Source organism: Sinocyclocheilus anshuiensis, unplaced genomic scaffold (genome assembly GCF_001515605.1).
Source record: "Sinocyclocheilus anshuiensis isolate Anshui unplaced genomic scaffold, SAMN03320099.WGS_v1.1 scaffold664, whole genome shotgun sequence".
Lineage (NCBI taxonomy): Eukaryota > Metazoa > Chordata > Actinopteri > Cypriniformes > Cyprinidae > Sinocyclocheilus > Sinocyclocheilus anshuiensis.
The window spans coordinates 112,417-136,419 of NW_015554122.1; the positions used below are offsets into that span (position 1 = coordinate 112,417).

The window sequence follows — 24,003 nt, forward strand, 5'->3', positions numbered from 1 at the left end:
TCTGCATGAATGGCAACATAACACGCGTTTTCGGTCATGTAGTATGAACGGACATCTGCATATAATCAGAACTCCATGCAGCTCCCGCGCCACTCTCCATTGGACATGAATGACTGAATGACCGGTGTAGCAGTCGATTCTGTTCCCCTCTGGAATTTGTGTTCCCCCTCGGGTTGCCAGGTCTGTGTAATAAACCCGACCAAATAGTTAATCAAACATTGCCCCAAAGTAGCCCAATTCCGCGGAATAAATACTGTGGGTTTGGCAACACTGCAGCACGCAAATACACCAAAACACAACTGGATGTACGGAAAGCAAAAAGGGACAAATGTCTTGCTACACTGCAGCATAGTAAAATGATTCTCACACTCCAGTTAATGTTCTGTGATTTTTTTTATTCATCTTGCAATTGTTCCTTTGTTTATGTCCGAGTTTTTGAAGTTTAATTTTGCCTATGCAATTAGTGTAATCTGTCCGTGCTGATGTCCAAACTCAGGGCATAGGCCAGGGGTGCCCAAACTCGATCCTGGAGGGCCGGTGTCCTGCAGAGTTTAGCTCCAACCCCAATTAAACACACCTGAAGCAGCTAATCAAGCTCTTACTAGGCATACTAGAAACTTGAAGGCAGGTGTGTTGAGGCAAGTTGGAGCTAAACGCTGCAGGACACCGGCCCTCCAGGACCGAGTTTGGGCACCCCTGGCATAGGCTATTACTGTTTCCATATCAACAATACATTTTCATTAATATTATATTTGATTAATCTGTTTACCTTCTCACTGATACAGTGGAATATATTTAATCAGAACACTTATCCAAACCTTTTTTCTTTCTTTCACAAGAAAGCCTTGCATACAAGATAAGCCTTAAGCATCACATTGAAATCGGTAATAAATCTGATTGGAAAAAAAAAAAAAGAAAGAAATTTCAAGTTGAAAAACCTCTCTTCTTAAAACTATTTTAAAGTTTCGGATTAAAGACGGTATTTTGAACCATTTGACTTGCCGTACATCCAGTTGTGCTTCTTGTGCACGCTAGGTCTGATCGTACGTATGGTAACTAGGCAACTACGTAAGGATTGTAGTATGGTTGCGTAAAGGGAAACAGGCATTCCTAGGGGAACAGAATCGACTGCTACACCGGTGTTTTTAGCATGCATGCTAATGTTAGCTCTCCTCATTCAGTATTTCTGTGTGTGAACAGCTAACATAGCAGCCCGCAGCTTTCGACTTCACTTCCGTCTCTTTTAGAGCAGGTAAGAATATCAAGTCTTTGCTGTTCATCAGCTCTAACATCATGCACGTGTTGTGTTTGTGCAGGAAGTGTCATTAGCTGCTAAAAGTGAGACAGCAAACTGCACTTGACTGACCTCCTGACTTGACCTTTACTGCCGTACTAATGCATTTGAGCCGATAATCTAGTCTCTACTGTACGTCATGTTATTGCATGTATATATGCTGTCAGTCAAAGTAATGTACATAAAATCTTCTAAACCGTCTAATGTAACATCTGTAATATTCGTTCTTTTACAATGAATTAACCTCAACCCAGTTATGGTGTTTCTCTGACTTTGGTGCTGTTATTTGATACTTGCGTTATTTGTTTAGCGGTGTGTGAGGAATAAGGCATCAGTTCCGTTTTGTCTGTTGTGTTGTTGTGTTGTGTGTGTGTATGTGATGTGATGTGTTGTGTATGTGTGTGTATGTGATGTGTTGTTGTGTATGTGTGTGTATGTGATGTGTTGTTGTGTATGTGTGAGTATGTGATGTGTTGTTGTGTATGTGTGTGTATGTGATGTGTTGTGTATGTGTGTGAGTATGTGATGTGTTGTTGTGTATGTGTGTGTATGTGTGTGTGTGTGTGTGTGTGTGTGTGTGTGTATGTGATGTGTTGTGTATGTGTGCATGTGATGTGGTGTTGTGTTGTGTATGTGATGTGTTGTTGTGTATGTGTTGTGTATGCATGTGTGTGTGTATGTGATGTGTTGTGTATGTGTGTGTGTGTATGTGATGGGTTGTTGTGTATGTGTGTGTATGTGATGTGATGTTGTGTATGTGTGTGTATGTGATGTGATGTTGTGTATGTGTGTGTATGTGATGTGATGTTGTGTATGTGTGTGTATGTGATGTGATGTTGTGTATGTGTGTGTATGTGATGTGATGTTGTGTATGTGTGTGTATGTGATGTGATGTTGTGTATGTGTGTGTATGTGATGTGATGTTGTGTATGTGTGTGTATGTGATGTGATGTTGTGTATGTGTGTGTATGTGATGTGATGTTGTGTATGTGTGTGTATGTGATGTGATGTTGTGTATGTGTGTGTATGTGATGTGATGTTGTGTATGTGTGTGTATGTGATGTGATGTTGTGTATGTGTGTGTATGTGATGTGATGTTGTGTATGTGTGTGTATGTGATGTGATGTTGTGTATGTGTGTGTATGTGATGTGATGTTGTGTATGTGTGTGTATGTGATGTGATGTTGTGTATGTGTGTGTATGTGATGTGATGTTGTGTATGTGTGTGTATGTGATGTGATGTTGTGTATGTGTGTGTATGTGATGTGATGTTGTGTATGTGTGTGTATGTGATGTGATGTTGTGTATGTGTGTGTATGTGATGTGATGTTGTGTATGTGTGTGTATGTGATGTGATGTTGTGTATGTGTGTGTATGTGATGTGATGTTGTGTATGTGTGTGTATGTGATGTGATGTTGTGTATGTGTGTGTATGTGATGTGATGTTGTGTATGTGTGTGTATGTGATGTGATGTTGTGTATGTGTGTGTATGTGATGTGATGTTGTGTATGTGTGTGTATGTGATGTGATGTTGTGTATGTGTGTGTATGTGATGTGATGTTGTGTATGTGTGTGTATGTGATGTGATGTTGTGTATGTGTGTGTATGTGATGTGATGTTGTGTATGTGTGTGTATGTGATGTGATGTTGTGTATGTGTGTGTATGTGATGTGATGTTGTGTATGTGTGTGTATGTGATGTGATGTTGTGTATGTGTGTGTATGTGATGTGATGTTGTGTATGTGTGTGTATGTGATGTGATGTTGTGTATGTGTGTGTATGTGATGTGATGTTGTGTATGTGTGTGTATGTGATGTGATGTTGTGTATGTGTGTGTATGTGATGTGATGTTGTGTATGTGTGTGTATGTGATGTGATGTTGTGTATGTGTGTGTATGTGATGTGATGTTGTGTATGTGTGTGTATGTGATGTGATGTTGTGTATGTGTGTGTATGTGATGTGATGTTGTGTATGTGTGTGTATGTGATGTGATGTTGTGTATGTGTGTGTATGTGATGTGATGTTGTGTATGTGTGTGTATGTGATGTGATGTTGTGTATGTGTGTGTATGTGATGTGATGTTGTGTATGTGTGTGTATGTGATGTGATGTTGTGTATGTGTGTGTATGTGATGTGATGTTGTGTATGTGTGTGTATGTGATGTGATGTTGTGTATGTGTGTGTATGTGATGTGATGTTGTGTATGTGTGTGTATGTGATGTGATGTTGTGTATGTGTGTGTATGTGATGTGATGTTGTGTATGTGTGTGTATGTGATGTGATGTTGTGTATGTGTGTGTATGTGATGTGATGTTGTGTATGTGTGTGTATGTGATGTGATGTTGTGTATGTGTGTGTATGTGATGTGATGTTGTGTATGTGTGTGTATGTGATGTGATGTTGTGTATGTGTGTGTATGTGATGTGATGTTGTGTATGTGTGTGTATGTGATGTGATGTTGTGTATGTGTGTGTATGTGATGTGATGTTGTGTATGTGTGTGTATGTGATGTGATGTTGTGTATGTGTGTGTATGTGATGTGATGTTGTGTATGTGTGTGTATGTGATGTGATGTTGTGTATGTGTGTGTATGTGATGTGATGTTGTGTATGTGTGTGTATGTGATGTGATGTTGTGTATGTGTGTGTATGTGATGTGATGTTGTGTATGTGTGTGTATGTGATGTGATGTTGTGTATGTGTGTGTATGTGATGTGATGTTGTGTATGTGTGTGTATGTGATGTGATGTTGTGTATGTGTGTGTATGTGATGTGATGTTGTGTATGTGTGTGTATGTGATGTGATGTTGTGTATGTGTGTGTATGTGATGTGTTGTTGTGTATGTGTGTGTATGTGATGTGTTGTTGTGGTATGTAGTGTGTTTTCAGACAGGTGTTGTCAGTAACAGATGTTGGATTGTGGCAGTGCTCTGTTTATGTTCTCAGATAACTGACAGGGTCTTCTGCATTTGCTTTGGGTAGTTGAGAGACATAACATGGATGTGATTAATTAATTCATATGTATATGTATTTATTTTTTGTTCAACATCAATGTTTTGTATTTTTTGTTTTGTTTATATAAAGGTCAGTCCATCTCAAGTGGTCCAAAAGTGGTTGTTTGCTTGACCTTTTTAAAAAATTAAGGAAATTTAAGCGATTACCTGTGTTGGTATCGCAAAGCAACGTTTAGATATATTACTTGGTTTAATCACATTGTGTTGTGGCCCACAATAAGCTTAGGTTATACTGATGTTTACGGAAACCTTGATCTCATTTCAGGACGACTCACCCTCACCGTGTCGCTCCAAACCGGTCTGATTGTCTTTCTTCTGGCGAACACAAAAGATATTTTGAAGAATGTTGAAAAGCAGACAGTTTTGGTAGCTATTGTCTTCCACCTAATGGAGAAAATATAAAACAGACATTTCTCAGAATGTCTTCTTTTGTGTTCCACAGAAGAAGGAAATTCATTCAGGATTGCAAGGACATGAGAGTTTCCATTTTAAAGTTAGCTGAGGCCCCTGTTTGAAAATCTTGCTTGGATTACATCTGTTCATTTCTCAGAAAGCCTGGATAAATTATGCTTTCTCCAGGTTTCTACTAGCCCCAGCTCTGTAACCAGCAGAATCTCAAACTCAGATCTTTTACAGCACAATATTAGCACAGAGGACTCGTATCTGTGATAGCAGCTTCCCGTCTGCTCCCCACCAGAGATAATCAACCTTGTAATTCAGGGGAATTAGAAAAAAAACTGCCCTTGTCCCCCCCAAAAAAAGAGTAATCTCAAACTGGAAATGTATAAAGATTTAGGAACCTTGAACCCTTCCCATGATAAAGTGACTCTAAGTGGAACTTAAAGCGATCTCGATCATATTTGATCAATATTTGCCTTATCTTATTGAGTGCATGTTATGCTGTTCATAATCATCAGTGTTTGTCTTTAGAGAAGTGCCATATCTCTGTTGAAAATATGAGCACATAGCATGAAATAACCCATTTCTGCCATTTTTTTTTTATATCATCCCAGTTCTGCAGCATTTTTTCAATCTGATTTCAAAAACCGGATCTTTTTTTTTTTCTTTGCAGGACAGTAGTAACTCTGAACTTGTGGTCGTCTAGGGATTACTCTGACACATCTGAGTGGTGAGTCCATTAAACATTCAACAGAAAATAGTTAATGGGTTGATCACATTCAAAAAAATACTGTGCAGTTTAGTGTTATCAAAAGACCCGGTATTTCGGTACCAAGTCGGTACTGAAAAAATGAAGAGGATGAGGACAGAGAGGATGCAGAATATGATTCGGTAGGTGAAAGAGGGATGCGAAGTGATGCTTACTGGGTGTTCAGATTGCTGGCCCACTGGACAGTTAGTGAAATATTGTTTTCCAGATCAAATAGAGAGAAAAATAATTCTAATAATGACCGGCATACCGGCACGATTCTACAAAATAGTCTGCAGTTAGAAGAAATGCTAACAGACCTTAACGAGCTGTCAGACTCAGTGTTGCCAACTAATTTTCAGGGGAAGTTGCTAAAGGAAAAAGTGCTGCTTTGTTGCTAAAAGTTGCTAAATGACATTGTGATGTCATTGCACGATGATTTTACACATTTACACGTAATATGTAAAAAATCTCAGGAAACAAAAATGTTATGTGTTAATTTAGATTTGTTCATAAAATAATATAACGTAATATAATATTAAAATATAAATAACTGTATTTTTAAATACAACATTGAACACTTACACATTTTTGAACAATTACAATTTAAGTTATTTTTTATTAGCTAGTAAACTAGTAAAACTACACATTCTGAACAATTATAGTTTTAAGCAGTGTATTAGCAGGTAGTATAAAAATAGGGCACAATCTACTATGTTAATATGAAGGAATTTTCTGTATTGATTTTTCACAGGTTTTTTACCTGCATTTTAAATTACGCATTGCATTTTGTGTTTTCGGGTTACAGGGTTACAATGAATAATGGATAATGTCCTGGAAAATAACTAGTACCTTTTCCATTTTTCTAAATATTTTTCTTACAGTGTAGCCTAACTGATCAACAATCACAGGTACAAGCTACTAACAAGGTGTATCATAAACGAACAATTATTCAAATATTCAATTATTATTATTAAATTAAACAATTGCAAATAGCAGCTAACTTAATTCATGTGATGTGTGTACTACTAGGCATCTTTGGTTTCCTCATTTTGTGTGATTTAAATGGAAAATGTGTGCCTTTTTATCGTTTGAGTCACTTATCAAAAATTGCTAAAAGTTGCCAAATAAATTAAAAAAAAAAGTTAAATTTGTTGCTAGGTGCTTTTGGAAGAAAAAGTTGCTAGGGTAGTGTGAAAAGTTGCTAAATTTAGCAACAAAATTGCTAAGTTGGCAACACTGGTCGGACTTGGCTAATTGTGAGGAAACAAAATTCAGCGGAAACAATGAAAGGATTCTAAAACTCCTTCAAGAAGGAAATCCAACATTGTGACAAAGTCAGCAGTGTATAAAATTTGGTGCAAGGACGGTGTGGACACAGTTACTTTTTGCAGCTGACCTTATTGCAATTCTAGGAGTTTCCCTTTCAGACGCAAAATTTATAGGAGAAGAGTATTTAAATAAATCATGTAACGTGATTGTCTAAGGTTTGTGGTTGTCAATTTAACTCCCAAAAAAGCATGTTTTAGCCCATTTTGTGCTTTACATGACGATGTGAGGCTCATAGATCAGTTGTTATCTAATAACCAACTGATTCCTAGGGCTGCATGATTATGACAAAAATCATAATTGTCGATTAATCCCTTGAAATTGTAATTGCAATTATTAATTACGATTACCACAATGTACAATGAATGATGTTTATACCATTGTTTGAAGCAACTGCATGCCATATTTTTATATGAAAATAAACAAGCTGAAAACTGAAGAACTTTTATTGCTTTTCTATAGTATTAAGCCTGAAATGTCAACCATACATTGGATTGGTTTCTTATTTAAATAAAAAAAGTTAAAATTTGCATGGTATTATAATGTTATACTAAAACTAAAATGTAAACAGTGGAAAAACCCTTAAGATAACCTGTAGAAAGAAAAAAAACTAATCTTAAGCATGCAGAATAACATAAGTTGACTTTGAACGATTAATTGCCGCTTTGAATGATTATGTAGCTAATTGTGGTATCCGTAATTGTAATCACGATTAGAAATTCGATTAATTGTGCAGCCCTACTGATTCCTTTTAACCTGCTTGTAAACAAACGGTACAGTTATGAGAACGTATTTTAATATCCGAGATTCAGTATCTCTCCGAACAAAAAAAGGTTATATTTTACAAGACATCATGCGTTTTTATCATTAGCTGACTTGCATTTCATACCTGTGTGTTGCATCATGTGAAGTAAAATGATTTACAGCACAATAAGATGCTAAATGTATACAAACCTGTATTTCCCTGAAGAAATGTACCAATTTGGTGGCGCTGAGTACTTCTCTCTCAAATAGCCAGCGCTCTGTAACTCAACAGCTGGGTTGTTGAAGTAACATTAGCACTAGATTGTTGTGTTGGTGGATGGGTGACGATTATATTGTTTCAGCTGTCAGTGAGGGATGCTTTTTTTTAGTGCTGTCAAACGATTAATCGCATCCAAAATAAAAGTTTTTGTTTACATAATATATGTATGTGTGCTATGGTCTGAATACTCTATTCTGATTGGTTGAAAGATGTGTGTTAAAAAGGTTGCATGCACAGGTAGTTACGGTCAGTTACTGTACTGAGAACAAGAGTGAAAATGTATTCACACCCTCTTGATATGAACCTGCTTCTGTGAATTCATATTCACTATTTATTGTCGGTTTTTAAAGGATTCGAACTGGATAAAGCTGTGGCTTTTAAGAAGCTGAGGAATCCATTCGTCATCAACGATCTGGATCTTCAGTATTTTATTCAGGACAGGTGAGCTTCATGTCCACCACCATGTCTTGATTTGTATTGCAAGTTAACCGCATTGTTTATTGACCACACATGATGTGCTCCAACTCCAATTCAAAAGACATTGCCAGCTATACTTCATGCTTTTAAAACTGGAATAACTTTTGTTCAATATATTTGAAAGATAAGTAGATAAGTAGTAGTTCCAGCTCCCTGAAGCGTCAGTGATTCCAGTTCGGCACGCTCACAAAATCTCACAGATGCTGTCTACACTGCGCAAGGAAACTATTACATATATCGTAACTTTTTTGTTTATGATGAGAGAATTGGCAAGAGTGCCAAAGTCAGTGCTCTGGAAAACTCTGGCATTTTCAGCGGGTTTCTTGATCACTGGTGACTAATCTAAATGCCTCTGATTGGCCATTGCATTCATGCACTCAACAAGTATATGGTTGATTGGTTATAATGCTCAACACTGAAAGAAAAAAAACATAAAAAGAAATCTTTGATGCAATCTCTAAATGCAATGTTGCAATTGGCACTTTTCATTCAATTTCATATTTTACTTTAACCCTAAATAGGCCTTGGGGACAAATTTGGGCAAAATAATTTTTAATTAAAAAAATAAAATAAAAATGGTTTCCTTAATCTGAGTGGTAAACGACTTGGTTTCTTTTCCTATGTTTCCTACCTGAACACACAAAAAAGTTGGATTTGATTCAACAATGTTGTGTTTGGGGAAAAAAACTTCTTAACTGGTCCTTCGTGGACAAAAGTGGGCAGTCATAGGAAATGAATGGGTGAGACTATAATTCAGAGCAATTTTTTTTTTATTTGTCCAATAAAAATAAATAAATCCAACACAATGCAGATCATACATACATATAAATAAAGGGGTGAGCCTATACAACGAGCCTCAATGTGGCACACACACACACACACACACACACACATCCATAAACAAAACATTGAATGACCCTATAACTTTTTTTGTTTGTTAATTTTGTCAAATAAAAAACAGTCTCACACACACACACACACACACATACTTGTATTTGTGGTTTACGGGGACTCTCCATAGGCGTAATGGTTTTTATACTGTACAAACTGTATTTTCTATTGCCCTACACCAACCCTACCCCTAAACCTACCCCTCACAGGAAACTGCTGCCAGTTTTTGAATTTCATAAAACACCGTTTTGTATGTTTTTTAAGCCTTTTGTTTTACGGGGACACAGGAAGTGTCCTCATAAACCATGTTTACGTTGTAGTACCCATGTCATTATACACATTTGTGTCCTCATAAACCATATATACCTGTACACACACACACACACACACACATCATTAAACAAAACATGGAATGACCCTATAACATTTTTTGTTGTTGTTAATTTTGTCAAATAAATAACAGTCTCACACACACACACTTCAAAGTCAGATCAAAGTCCTACTGCAAGATTTGTTGATGCTTCCAAACAAAACATATCTGAAACATGCTACTTGCTAGGTTTATTGTTTATTCTTACCTGTTTGGTACCATTTAGCTTTTTTTGAGTTATTGAAATTTGATGTTTTTTTTGTTAGAAATAAATTATTCCGTCTCCTACTTTGTCTTTTGCTTATAGCATGGTCAGATTTGTCTGTTAGCATATTTTGGCATTTTTGTGTAGTCTCACCTAACACATGGGTTTTTAAAAAGTTCTGCAATTTTAACTTGTTATAAAATCCAAAACTTAATAGGTTAAGTTTGTTACAACATTGGTTTAGAGTTCAGCCAATGCAGCCAGTGAGTAGGCTTCTACAACCATCTAGTGGCCATTGATATTTCATGTTATTGCTATTTTTATACCAGTATATGTCACAAGATGTCACCAAAGTTTTCTAAATTATGAGGTTTTGGCTGTTTCAACTTAAAGGAATGAATATTTTTACAGAAGTAAAAAAAAAGAAAGAAAGCATATTTTACATGAAAGTCAATGGAGTGATTTTAGAGCTAAATAAATTCAAAAATACAAAAAGAAAATCACAAAGGAATTGCATAAGTTGATTGTTTTTACTTAAGTGATGATAGTGTATGACATTTATTTAAAAAAACTTTAAGGATCACACCTGAGACATTCGTGCCCAAATGTGTCCACGAAGGATTCGTTAAGGGCTGCTCTATGAAGGATGCTTGAGGGTTAAGCGCAATAGTTGTAATAGATTTCATTTAATTTTGCAGCTGGAATTGGTGGGCATTTTTGCCCCAACCCCCTTTAATTTCCGACCCTGGCATGCAGTGATGACAGAATGTGCATTTTTTAAGTATATAGCATTCCTCTAGCATGGGTGATTGTCATGGTCTCTACTCACGGATAATACATCAACTTACAATGCAATATTAACCACTTTTAACTGGCCTGTTGTATAAAAGCAATATCACATTTGAAATTGTGCTGTTGGTCTGAATATGGCAAGTGGACTATGGCCTGGTGCTTACGGCCCTATCACAGCTGTGTTTATATCCAGAACAGCAGCACTCCTGCTTGTTGAGGACAAATTTTTCAGTCCTGGAAAGCACATGGGAAATGAGAGAAAATCATAAATGTCCTGAAAAACCTTGTTGTCCTGGAAAATTAAGAAAAAAAAATCTTGTGTTTTCCTTTAGCCTAGCTAGAACGAACAGTTTACCACTGCCTTGAAACAGTTAGCATTATTAGTGGAAAGTTTTGCCATGTGAGAGAGGTATTGCTGTGACAGTTTACTCTTGTGTTGACGCTTGCAGCAGCTAGCTAATGTTTCAACTGCTTGAATGTTTGCATTTTAACCGTGGTCAACTTAAGAAAAAAAAAATCTTGTGTTTTCCTTTAGCCTAGCTAGAACGAACAGTTTACCACTGCCTTGAAACAGTTAACATTATTAGTGGAAAGTTTTGCCATGTGAGAGAGGTATTGCTGTGACAGTTTACTCTTGTGTTGACGCTTGCAGCAGCTAGCTAATGTTTCAACTGCTTGAATGTTTGCATTTTAACCGTGGTCAACACAGCAACCCACAGCATGCATGCAAGCATTTGCCCATGAAGCAGTCATCACGTCAACAGAAGTGATAATTTAAAGAGATAAATGTATTTATTTGATTTGGTTTAGAAACATTGAAACTTCATGCATCTACACGACTAACTGTCTCTCACAGTAATTCTTCCACACACAACTGACAAGTGACACAACTGGTTCTTTTTAGTTCTGAGCGATATGAGAAAACAATAGATGCTGATGCAGTGCACAGTGAATCACTCAGACACTGATTCACTGAATGTGTTTGGCCTAGTGGCGTTTCAAGAGTCCTGAAATGTAGTCCAGTTGTACTGGAACTGTGACTGTTTTTGTTCTGCCAGTGAAAATAGTTCTGTCTGGCAGCACTGTGTCTAAAATGTTCTCGATATCAACTTATTGTCTTTAATACACAAGTAATGCTACACAAATAATACTCATCACTGCAGCCTCGTGTCTATAGCAGAACAGCAGGACTCATCAGATATTTATACTCGTGTGATTATTGCCTTTTAAGTCAACATTTACTCCTATTTCGTTCCAAACTCACGCAACTTGCAATCCTCTTTAAAACACAAATGAAGATGTTATATGATGAAATATTCCTGTCACTTTATTGATCATGCACAGAGCACATAAAATAATGGACACTCTGGCATGCTTGCTCATTGTTTCATTTATGTCTTGAAGATTTCTAAAACTCTTTAAGGGTTTGGAACGACGTGAGGCTGAGTAAATGATAAGATGGGACATTTTGGTTAAATGTGGTTTAAACATTGGTTTGAAGCACCATTTAAATAACTTTAAAGAAAACTGTGCATGGGTGCTATATGAAAACCAATGTTTGTTTTTTCCAAACAATTGAATTTACCTTTTTCCCCCCCACAAAATCCAAATTCATATGCGATATTTTCGTGTTTAGGAGGGAGGTGTATCAGATACTGAAGGCCGAGGGAATACAGCTCCCCCGCTTTGCGGTTCTGAACAGAGATCCTGCCAGACCAGAAGGTTTGTTAACTCCCTCAAATCTCACACTGTCCTAGTTTGGACTTAATAGAATAAGCCTGTGTCACCAGCGAACAGATAATGTGTTTAGAGCATCTGCGTCACAGTGGCTTGTTCTCAGGTAGTTTGTAGGACGTGAGTGTCATTTAGCTGATACTTACAAATGAGAAGGGGGAAAAACATGAGCCTACAATATTAGCAGTTATAATAAGTTTTAAGTGAAAAACTAATTTTCAGTTTTGTTTTTCTAATAATTATTGTGAGTTGCTTTCACTATTTTATACATGTGGGTTCTTGAATACGAATAAATAATTAGTAAAATGGTTACCTTTGTAGTTTACAGGATTAGTTGAGAGAATTTATGTATGTACTTTTCAACTGAATTCAATCAAATCAAGGCCATGTGATTTCATTTTCTTGCTGTCTGTTTACCTTGTCTTTTTATAAAGCAGTGTTCGCTTGAGCTTCTCTTTGAACCGCTCGTGTGAATGCGAGCTGACCGTGTGCTTTCGGTCTCTCAAAATATGTTTTACCCAAATATCCTGTTTCTAATGCGAACGATTTCATGGGTTCTTTATGATGTTGTGTGATGTTTTTGTAGAATGTAATCTGGTGGAGGGAGAGGACCATGTGGAGGTGAATGGAGAGATTTTCCAGAAGCCCTTCGTAGAGAAGCCTGTGAGTGCTGAGGACCACAATGTCTACATCTACTACCCCACATCTGCAGGAGGAGGCAGTCAGCGGCTCTTCCGCAAGGTGTGACCTTAATGAGTCTCAATCAATCCCCTCAACTCCAGATACAACTCCATACTCTTATACACACCACATACATCAATTGATTTTAAGTAAGCAAGTATTTTAAAAAAACCTTATAAATAAATATATTATAAGACATAAACCACAAATCAATAAAACTAATCAACAATGAATTTATTGATTAATCGGGTCTATTTCTATAAAAATAGACCTGAAAAATAGAGGACACAAAGTGCATGGTCCAAGCTACCCAAAACATGAGAATGAGCTATATTAAATGTGAGAATGAGTTGTTATATTAAAGCGACTCATAAGTGTAGAGCCCTGTCAGGTTCTCTGGTAAATGTGCCTAAAAACTTGGATACATACACTATATTTGTATGTTTGTTTTGAGGACAACACTGTTGTCATTTAAAGCATGTTTAAAAAAAAATTTTTTTTTAATATTCAGTAGTTCAATATTCAATATATTCAAATATTCAAGTAATCAGATATATTGATATTTATAGGTTGTCATTAAACGGAGACTCATTTACACTGAACAAAATTATAAACGCAACACTTTTGTTTTTGCCCCCATTTGTCATGAGCTGAACTCAAAGATCTAAGACTTTTTCTACGTACACAAAAGGCCTATTTCTCTCAAATATTGTTCACAAATCTGTCTAAATCTGTGTTAGTGAGCACTTCTCCTTTGCTGAGATAATCTAATGATCTTTAAAAAAGCATCATATGACCCCTTTAAATATCTCATTTAAATCAGAGTTTAAGAGCTTTATAGCTAAGGTGATAAAAGATTGTCTAATCCGATTTGCTCTATTATAAAATGACTTGGGTTTACAGTAAGTGTCCTAAGTTGTTAACAAACATGTGAATTAGATCATTATAGTACCACCTTGTGCCAGACTTACAGTATTCATCACACAGGCTCATCTAGTCAGCCTGTGCATATATTCGAGTTCCCTTTCGAAAGGGAACTCTACGCTGCGTCCTATAGAGGGCGCTAGGGGAACGCCTTCGGCATGACCAGTGTCTGAAACATGAGTCTAAAGGCCAAAGTATACTTCGGCCGACCGCGTCCGCATTACGTCATTTTTGTCATCAGGAGGGCTTGCAGACAGCTGCGCACCCCGTACGGGGTGCAGGCAATTTTTTGAGACCGCGCGGACGGTCTGCGTACAACAGCGCATGCGCGAGGTGAAAGTTGAGACAGACCGCAAGTTAAGTAGGTGGTACTGCGCCTGTGTCGAGCTCGTCCGTCCGCACTCATCCGCGGTTGAGTATACTTTTGGCGCTTTTCCACTGCGTGGTACGACTCGGCTCGGTACGGCTCAGTACGGTACGGCACGGCTCGGTTCGGAACGGTTTGCGTTTCCACTGCAGTTTAGTATCGCTTTAGAGTAGCTCTATACAAGCTAAACTGAAGAGGTCAAATCATGAATATTTAAAAACTTTCTCCTTATCTTCGTCCTCCTTTATCGCCTGCTTAGAATTCGCGGCACATCAGCTTATAAATGAATGCGTGAATGCTTACTGAAGTGGCCTCCTTAAGTGATGACGTGCTTCATGCTGTCTTGTTATTTATTCTATTGTTATTCTTTTGCACATTCATGTCACTTCAGGACCGTGATCAGTTAACACTGGAATCTGATATTGGCCACATTTAAAAAGCATAATGTGAACAGCCATACAAAAAAAATCAGATCTGAGTAATAAATCGGAATTGAGCACTAATGCTTGCAGTGTGAACGTGTCCTTTGACATATAATAAGAATATGAAAGTACAAAAAAAAGTACAAAAAAACACATGACAAGAACATAAACCCTTAAAGGGGTCATATGATGCGATTTCAAGTTTTCCTTTCTCTTTGGAGTGTTACAAGCTGATTGTGCAGTGGAAAAGCGCCATTTGAAAGCTGTGCGGATGCGGCTGTGCACGAGACGGAACGGAACGCGGAAAGTGAAGTATACCCGGGCCTTAAACACGACAATGAACTTGACATTGGCAGGCGGCAGCCCATTACGTCATAACTGGTGCGGCCGAAAGTATAAAAGGGCACCTGTGAATTACGTCATCCTCTTTCTTGTCTTCAGGAGATCGTCTGTTTGTTCATGAGTTAGAAGCAAGCGCGTTTTAGCTCCTGAGGGAGCAGAATGCACGCATTGAAAGGGTTTTTCTCAACGAAGCTCCGTTTGCGATGTCCCTATTCTGGAGGGATGTGGGGCGCGCTTTTGGGTGGAATGTTTAGAGCTAATTTTTTGCGATGCGTTCACCTCTGATCTAGCACTCTCTCTCGGGGTTCGGAAGCCCTCACTGCGGTCTCTTCCCCCTCCGAGTGAGAGCTCGCTGCTGCTAACTTCCTCCGATGAGGTTGATATTGTTAGCATTAATACTGCTTTTAGATCGCTTGTTTTTCTCTCGCTACATCATGGGTTTTAAGACATGGGACAGTCTTGCGCACTTAAGGTTGATTTATACTTCTGCGTCGGACCTACGCCGTAGCTTACGCATAGACGCACACCCATACGCCGTAGCCTGACGTGCACCTCTCCAAAAATCTAACAGCAGATTTCTACGCAGACCGCAAGCGCTGTGATTGTACTTGAGTTTTGTGTGTGTTTATGTGCACTTTAATATATTTTAATGTTACACCTTCTTATATAAAATAAAACAAAGCAAAGACCAAGTGTCTTATCATTTATTATACTACATAGCATTATACATCAGTAGTTGTCCGCAACAAACAATGTTGATCTGCCGTGGTACAAGTCCTTGTGCAGATTGAAAGAATGCCATCATCTCCTGTTCCGTTCAGTTTTAAATAACGATTTAATGATTTGATATTTATATGCCGCCGTCACGGCTATAATGCTTCGCCGACGAGCCGCTTCTTCTTCGGCTTTTGCCGTGGTACTGCGGGTTACACCAGCAACATGCCCGTGGACACTGCAGACTAGCGGTTTGCATGTGTACTGCACGTTGACGCGGACACAGACGCAGAAGTATAAATGAAAACTGATGCATAGCCTACGGCGTAAAGGCTACGGCGTAGGTCCGACGCAGAAGTATAAATCAGCCTTTAGGAGCAAGCGCGTTTTAGCTCCTGAGGGAGTAGAATGCTCGCACTGAAAGGGTTTTTCTCAATGAAGCTCCGTTTGCGATGTCCCTATTCTCGAGGGATGTGAGACGCGCTTTTGGGTGGTATGTTTAGAGCGAATTTTTCACGATGCGTTCACCTCTGATCTAGCACTCTCTCTCCGTGCTGCGGTCTCTTCCCCCTCTGAGTGAGAGCTCGCTGCTGCCATCTTCCTCCGAGGAGGTTGATATTGTTAGCATTAATACTGCTTTTTAGATTCCTTGTTTTACTCTGGCTACATCATGTGTGGGGATACACGCGATTTATGAGTGGTTTGTTTGGGAACGGAGCACGCACAGTCAGCTCTCGTGGGAGCTGGCCGTGTTCATTCATAAAATGCGATGCGTTTTTCTTCTTGCGGGTAGAAGCTCTTATGCAATATAGAATCGAACGGCTCGAATCTCGCATTGCCGCGGCAACGCGTGCGTTACGGGTCTGCAACAAAATTAATGCATTGCAAGCTGTTGTTCACGATACTTTTATATTGCATATATTTTGATGATTTTCAGCTTAACATCCAGACCATGTTTCACTTGTTTGGTTGTTTGGCTGCATTTAATTCTGAGGAATTAAATGATGTGTAGTCATCTGGCTTTGAGAAGCTATCTATATTAGTCGAGCAGAAGGATTGGAGCTCCGCCCCTAGAGCTTGGCCATTTACTGCGAGCATAGTGAGGCCTCCTCCCGCTACAGAGAGTTATCTATTGAGCCCTCCACTCACGAGCTCTGCTAGGACAGCTTCTGTGTATTGTAGGCTCTACGTGAGCCTCCTTACAAGATGTCCTGAGCATGGAGTGTAGTTAGGCCTTCTCTCGTTTAGAGGGTCGTCATGTTAAGGCCTCCGCTCCTAGAGCTTGGCTGTTTACTGTGAGCGTCGTCAGGCCTCCTCTCTTTACAGAGGGTTATTTATTGAGGCCTCTGCTCACGAGAGCTCCGCTAGGACAGGATCTGTGAGTTGTAGGCTCTCTGTGAGCCTCCTTACAAGATGTCCTGAGCATGGAGTGTAGTTAGGCCTCCTCTCATTTAGAGAGTCGTCATGCTGAGGCCTCTGCTCCTAGAGCTCAGCTAATTACTGCGAGCGTCGTCAGGCCTCCTTTCACTACGGAGGGTTATTTATTGAGGCTTCCGCTCGCCAGAGCTCCGCTAGGACAGGATCTGTGAGTTGTAGACTCTCTGTGAGCCTCCTTACAAGATGTCCTGAGCATGGAGTGTAGTTAGGCCTCCTCTCGCTTAGAGAGTTGTCATGTTTGCATACGTCTCCTTCAGACAAGAAGTGGATGACGTAATTCACAGGTGCCCTATTATACTTTCGGCCGCACCAGTTATGACGTCATGGGCTGCCGCCTGCCAATGTCAAGTTCATTGTCGTGTTTAGACACATGCTTCAGACACCGGCCATGCCGAAGGCGTTCCCCTAGCGCCCTCTAGAGGACGCAGCGTCTCGTTCCCTATTCTCAGGGAACCATGGTTACATGCGTAACCTGAGACGTTTTCATAAAGAGCAGGCATTCAGATTGTGCGGTTGCACTACAGCTGCAACTTAAAAGATTTTCTTCCACTTTTTATAGTTGTTTATAGACTCTGGTTCATTGGTGAATTAACAACTTTATTTCATATGCTTTCTTTGTGTTTGTGCACATCAGGTGTATACTGTAGGTCCTGACTATGCCCATGCAGAGGCCCGTAAATCTCCCGCTCTGGATGGGAAGGTGGAACGAGACAGTGAGGGGAAAGAGGTCCGTTACCCAGTCATCCTCAATGCCAGAGAGAAACTCATCGCATGGAAAGTCTGTTCGGCTTTCAAGGTAAATGAAGATGTTGAAAACAGTCTTGCAAAATGCAAAACTCAGTCATGATGCCACTCATTTTAATAGTTTGAGCCTTATATCTGAAAGTTGGTCATGAAGTGTTAGCAATTTCTCATTTATAGCAAACCGTGTGTGGGTTCGACCTGCTCCGTGCCAGTGGCCAGTCATACGTCTGTGACGTCAATGGCTTCAGCTTCGTCAAGAACTCCATGAAATACTACGATGACTGTGCAAAAATCCTGGGGTTAGTATACAAATCCAAAATATCCAGTGATTTGCAAAATCACTTCTAGTTTCTAATATACTTTAATATATTAGGTACATGGATATAATCTTATGTTTTATTGTCAGATGCTAAAAAAAGGTTTTTGTATTTTCTTTTTTGACATAAAAAGCTGCATTTTTAATTATAATAAGAAGATTACACTGTGGTAATTTCTGATTAGAAATACTTCATGCATTATTAATACATTTAATGTAGAACACACATTTATTTATACAGATGAATGGTGTATTTCTTTCAAGTCAGTTGATATTGTTTTTCTTTGGCCCCACAGGAATATCATCATGAGAGAACTGGCTCCACAGTTTCAGATCCCATGGTCGATCCCTTTAGAAGCAGAGGACATTCCCATAGTTCCCACAACCTCTGGCACTATGTACGTCCTAATAAAGACAGGCGACATTTTAACCTTTTAGTGATAATTACTTCAACAATGCTATTAGTATTTCAGCTACTGCAATCTTTTCAGTTTCTAGGAAACTATTAAAGGTATTCTTCTCCCAAAAATGAAATTGTCATTAACTCATTCTCCGTGTCTCAAACTCATATGACTTTCTTCTGTTTTCACCAAAAACACAAATGTGACCCTGGAGCACAAAAACAGTCTCAAGTCGCTGGGGTATATTTGTAGCAATAGCCAACAATACATTGTATGGGTCAAAATGATCCATTTTTCTTTTATGCCAAAAATCATTAGGATATTATATATATATAAGTAAAGATCATGTTCCATGAAGATATTTTGTAAATTTCCTACCGTAAATATATCAAAAATGTATTATCATTAGTAATATGCATTGCTAAGAACTTCATTTGAACAACTTTAAAGATGATTTTCTCAATATTTAGATTTTTTTTTCACCCTCAGATTCCAGATTTTCAAATAGCTGTATCTCGGCCAAATATTGTCCTATCCTAACAAACCATACATTAATGGAGAGCTTATTTATTCAGCTTCACATGATGTATAAATCTCAATTTCGAAAAAATTTACCCTTATGACTGGTTTTGTGGTCCAGGGTCAATTATTAGCGAATGTGTTTGCTGACACTCTTATGTACTTTATTTAAGGGAGAGTTCCCCCAAAAATGAAAATTCTATCAATTACTCACCCTCATGTCGTTCCAAACCCATAAGACCTTTGTTCATCTTTGAAACACAAATGAAGATCTTTCTAATGAATCCTGAGAGATTTCTGTCCCTCCGTTGAAAGTCCATTCCACCGAAACTTTGACGATTCAAAAAGCTTGTAAATGTAATCAGTCGACATGTCCGCTTTGATGAACAGATTACATGTCGGCTTTCATTCACATGTAAACCTTGATCAACACATGCAGCACATCAAATATGCTAAAGGAAGCTCAGTCGTACTTGCTTGAGGTTCTTGCGCATCACACAAGCACATCTGAGCTTGCATTTGCCATATTTGATGTGCTCCAATGTGCGTTGATCAGGGTTTGTATGTGAATAACAGCCTTAATTGCTCATCGTGTCATTTCAGGAGACTTGGATTAAAGCACTTGATGTTTACAATGTTTTTATGAACTTTTTGAATCATCAAATGTTGGTGTCACGGACTTTCAACGGGGGGACAGAAATCCCTCAGGTTTCAGTGAAGTTGACTTCATTTGTGATTTGAAGAGGTACAAAGGCCTTATGCGTTTGGAACAACATGAGGATGAGTAAATGAATTTCATTTTGGGTAAACTAACCCTTTTAAGTGTTAAAGTCACAGTGTGCTGCCATTGTATTGATTTCACCCGACTGGATATTCATCAAATTATCGCTTTTTGTGTCAAACGTCAGTCATATGGGAATGAGTAAATGATGACAGAATTTTCATTTTTAGGGAACTGTACCTTTTTAACACATTAATATTATATATTAATACTGATGTATTGATTCTGTATAAGCTCAAAGTAAATATCTTTTTAAGTGCTGTCGTATGACTCTCAGGATGGAGTTGAGGTGTGTGATTGCTGTGATTCGACATGGTGACAGAACCCCGAAACAGAAGATGAAGATGGAAGTTAGACATCAGCGGTACAGACATTTCAGCTCCACACTCTCATTGAACTATATTCATCATAAACTCGCTAGTTTCAAAAAATATGAAATTCTATTGGAACACACTCTGCTCAGCTAAAGTCCTCTGTTCTATGTAACACTTTTGAATTTCTCATGTGTCTTTCAGGTTTTTTTACCTTTTTGAAAAATGTGGAGGTTACAAAAGTGGAAAACTGAAATTAAAAAAACCAAAGCAACTCCAAGTAAAGAAATGTTGTTTTAGAATAACAAATATTATTCATCATCACACCGCGTTTGAATATTAGCTGATTTGCTCAGTTGTTTGTTGTGTTTGTTTGAATTGGACAGGAGGTGCTGGACATTGCCAGGCAGCTGTTGCTAGAACTCGGCCAAAATAACGATTCAGAAATTGAGGAGAGCAAAGCAAAGCTTGAACAGCTGAAAACAGTTCTTGAAATGTAAGTGGGTCCAGTAAGTTTATTAACAGGGGCCAGGCATGTCTAAGCATGTTAGTTTTCGGATTCTTCTTCTTCTGCCATTGCTTCTGGTTTGTAGTCTATTCCACAAGAGAATGAAATGCATACTGGTTTGAAATGACAAAAGGGTGGATAAATAATGAATCTCGTTAAATGTCATTTCAGCATGGCCTTTAGGGTTACTGAAAAGTATAAAGACAGCAGTACTGTCTCTCTAACACATTCAGTTTTATTGAAAAAGCTTTCATCAGATGCTCACCAAATATCAACGTTAAATCACCTTCATACCATGCTAGTAAAAAGTTATAGAAAATGGTACTTGTTTTTTAATTTATCATTAATTTAATAGCAAGGACTGAGGTTGTATCTTGCCGACGTATCTTTGACGTATTTACTGGGCATTTTGTGTCATTGGCACGTTGCCTTGAAAATGCAGCATCGATTTGATGACGGCGCCAGCTTTTGTGTTATTTCAACCACTCTTGCTAAAATAATCCCTGCAGATGCTATATCCAGTGCATTTTAATGCCACTTTTGACCTGTCATGCTTGGCCCCATTACATTCAATTATACAGCTGTATTTCAGTCTCGTTTCTAATATCTCATTTTGTTTGTTCAGGTACGGTCATTTCTCTGGCATTAATCGCAAGGTTCAGTTAATATATCTGCCACATGGCTGCCCTAAAACATCTAGTGAAGAGGAAGGTAAGGATGGTCTCGCATGCATCGTTTGGCTGATTATGATTTTTTATATTCTGTTTCTTTAGGCGTTCCATCTGTTTATATGGTTTTATGTTAGTGTAAGATCAGTTACATTTTATAGTATAAAAGAGGCTTATTTTAGTGCAGTCGATTCTAAAATCGATCCACATTGCAGAATTTCCTGGCAAAGCATACTCACTTAAGGTCATGAAACCCACCCCTCTCATATTTTAGCTCTGATCATTCACCCCTCAGACTTGAAAAAGGTCAAAGAAATGGCATGGCAAAGTGGGATGTGGAGAGCTTAAAGTGTGCATAAAGCTCTTGCTCTATCTTTTTTTTGTAGGTGAAATATTAGATGGGTAATGAATTGTGCATGGTTGTTGCATGCAAGGCTGATGTATTTGATATGGAAGTGTGTGTTTTGTCCAGACGTGCGGAGGGACGACCCGTCGCTCTTGCTGGTTTTGAAGTGGGGTGGAGAGCTGACTCCAGCAGGCAGGGTTCAGGCTGAAGAGCTTGGCCGGGCCTTCAGGTGTATGTACCCTGGAGGACAAGGTACTTTACTCTCACTGTGCTCATTATTGTCTTTATCGTGTCTGCCCCGTGTTCTTTATTGCTTTCTCCTGTGTCTCAGGCGATTACGCTGGATTTCCCGGCTGTGGCCTCCTCCGTCTGCACAGCACATACAGGCATGACCTGAAGATATACGCCTCTGATGAAGGACGCGTTCAGATGACTGCTGCAGCGTTTGCTAAAGTATCACGACCACCTTTTTCTCCATCGGGTCTGAAATATAAAAGATTAAGTGTTATCAAAGTCATTTATTAAAACTACGGTTGTCAGTGTATTGAGTCAAGTCACATTTTAGAGTGCTTCATACAATACAGATTGTTTCAAAGCAGCTTCTCAGTAATAAACAGAATCAGTGATGCAAAATTCATCACATATGAGACAAATTCAAATGTTAAGCAGTTCTAAAAACCAAGTCAGCTCAAGTCAGTTCAGTGTTTTGAGTCGATGTAACAAATTATGAAACCAATTTGATTCAGCTATAAAGCAGCTCTACAGAAGAAAATAGTGTCATCATCCAGCTCAGTTCTTCAAATAGTTTAATTGTGAATGATCTAAGGATTTTTTTTGTGTGTGTGTTTAATGTGCTCCCTATGAAGGAAAAAAAGGGCTGTTTGGGAGGGTTTTGGAGAAGAGAGTGTGTGGTTGAAGAAAGCAGAATTAAACTTATAATGTCAGATTGAATGTGTTGATGCTAAGTATAAACATTTTCAAATATTTTTATCCCTTTATTTTTAGTCGCATGCTTTAATGTTTATTTTGACAGCCCTATTTAAAACATAATTTCTCAGTAAGAGTATGTCTCTCTGTCTCAGGGCCTGCTGGCATTAGAGGGCGAGCTGACACCCATCCTGGTGCAGATGGTAAAGAGTGCGAATATGAATGGGCTGCTGGACAGTGACAGTGACTCCTTAAGCAGCTGCCAGCAGAAAGTCAAAGCACGACTTCATGAGATTCTGCAGAAGGACAGAGACTTCACGCCAGAAGACTATGAGAAGGTACAATCAGATTTAAGACGGAAGATACTTGTTTAAAGAATTGGTCACTATGTTGTTCATCTCTGCTTTTGGGAGCTATAATTTAAAAAGGATTTTTCATTAGACCATTGAATTAAAAACTGATGCAAATTTACCACAAATTTAGCTATTTCAGAAATTTCCCCCCCCCATTTTATCTGAATTTGTTTGCTACTGTGAGTGATGATATGTTTTATTTTGGACTAGCTGGCGCCCACCTCCAGCACATCTCTGGTGAAGTCCATGCAGATGATTAAAATCCCCGTGAAGACGTGTGATAAGGTGTACTCCCTCATCCAGAACCTGACGCTGCAGATCCGCCAGAGAATGGAAGACCCCAAATCAGCAGGTAGACATGATGGTAAATGTTGTGCATGCACATTATTAAAGCATTAAACAATTACATTTACAATGTGCATATAAACAAAATTCCATGAATGAAATCTTACTGGGTCAATACAAATATATTCATTTGTTTAACAAAACATTAAAAATACATTTCAGACATTGAACATTGACATTTTCAGGCATTGATTTGATGTATGATGTGTGTATGCTGAACATACTGCAGTTCTTTCATTCATATAAATGATTCAGAAATTCATGATATTTTTTGAAAAGCTTTTTTATAAATCATATATAATAATTTATAATAATAAATCTTGGTTATGCTATTTGACCTTTTTTTATTGCATACAACTTTTGTTTATTTTTCTTTAAATGTGTGAATCCAACATAAATACAAATAAAGAGATTTCTCAAGACAAATCATTTCATCCTCACATGTTACTGACCCTCTTAAAGTGCAGCTATTTTGTTGCAATTTACTGAAGATGTAAATCAAATATACATTATTCTGTGTTATGTTAGTCTTATGCTAACATCAGTTTGGCTGATATATATTTAGAGGACTGGGTTGGCATCTAATTCAGTGCCACTTTTTTTTTTTTTTTTTTTAACG

At 38.3% G+C, this 24,003-nt stretch overlaps 1 protein-coding gene across 1 annotated transcript in view; it reads left to right on the forward strand.

The window, feature by feature from the left end:
* The first annotated feature begins 8,018 nt into the window (after positions 1–8,018).
* The window catches only part of LOC107670030 (inositol hexakisphosphate and diphosphoinositol-pentakisphosphate kinase 2-like), a 39,960-nt gene continuing 23,975 nt past the window's right edge, over positions 8,019–24,003 (forward strand). The window contains exons 1-15 of the mRNA XM_016462493.1: positions 8,019–8,055; positions 8,160–8,250; positions 12,181–12,266; positions 12,865–13,019; positions 17,800–17,961; positions 18,087–18,208; positions 18,522–18,623; positions 20,204–20,290; positions 20,442–20,517; positions 20,624–20,733; positions 21,371–21,456; positions 21,886–22,011; positions 22,091–22,212; positions 22,842–23,024; positions 23,250–23,403. Of these exons, the coding sequence (XP_016317979.1) occupies positions 8,019–8,055; positions 8,160–8,250; positions 12,181–12,266; positions 12,865–13,019; positions 17,800–17,961; positions 18,087–18,208; positions 18,522–18,623; positions 20,204–20,290; positions 20,442–20,517; positions 20,624–20,733; positions 21,371–21,456; positions 21,886–22,011; positions 22,091–22,212; positions 22,842–23,024; positions 23,250–23,403 (1,699 nt within the window). The remainder of the gene's footprint in view (positions 8,056–8,159; positions 8,251–12,180; positions 12,267–12,864; positions 13,020–17,799; positions 17,962–18,086; positions 18,209–18,521; positions 18,624–20,203; positions 20,291–20,441; positions 20,518–20,623; positions 20,734–21,370; positions 21,457–21,885; positions 22,012–22,090; positions 22,213–22,841; positions 23,025–23,249; positions 23,404–24,003) is intronic.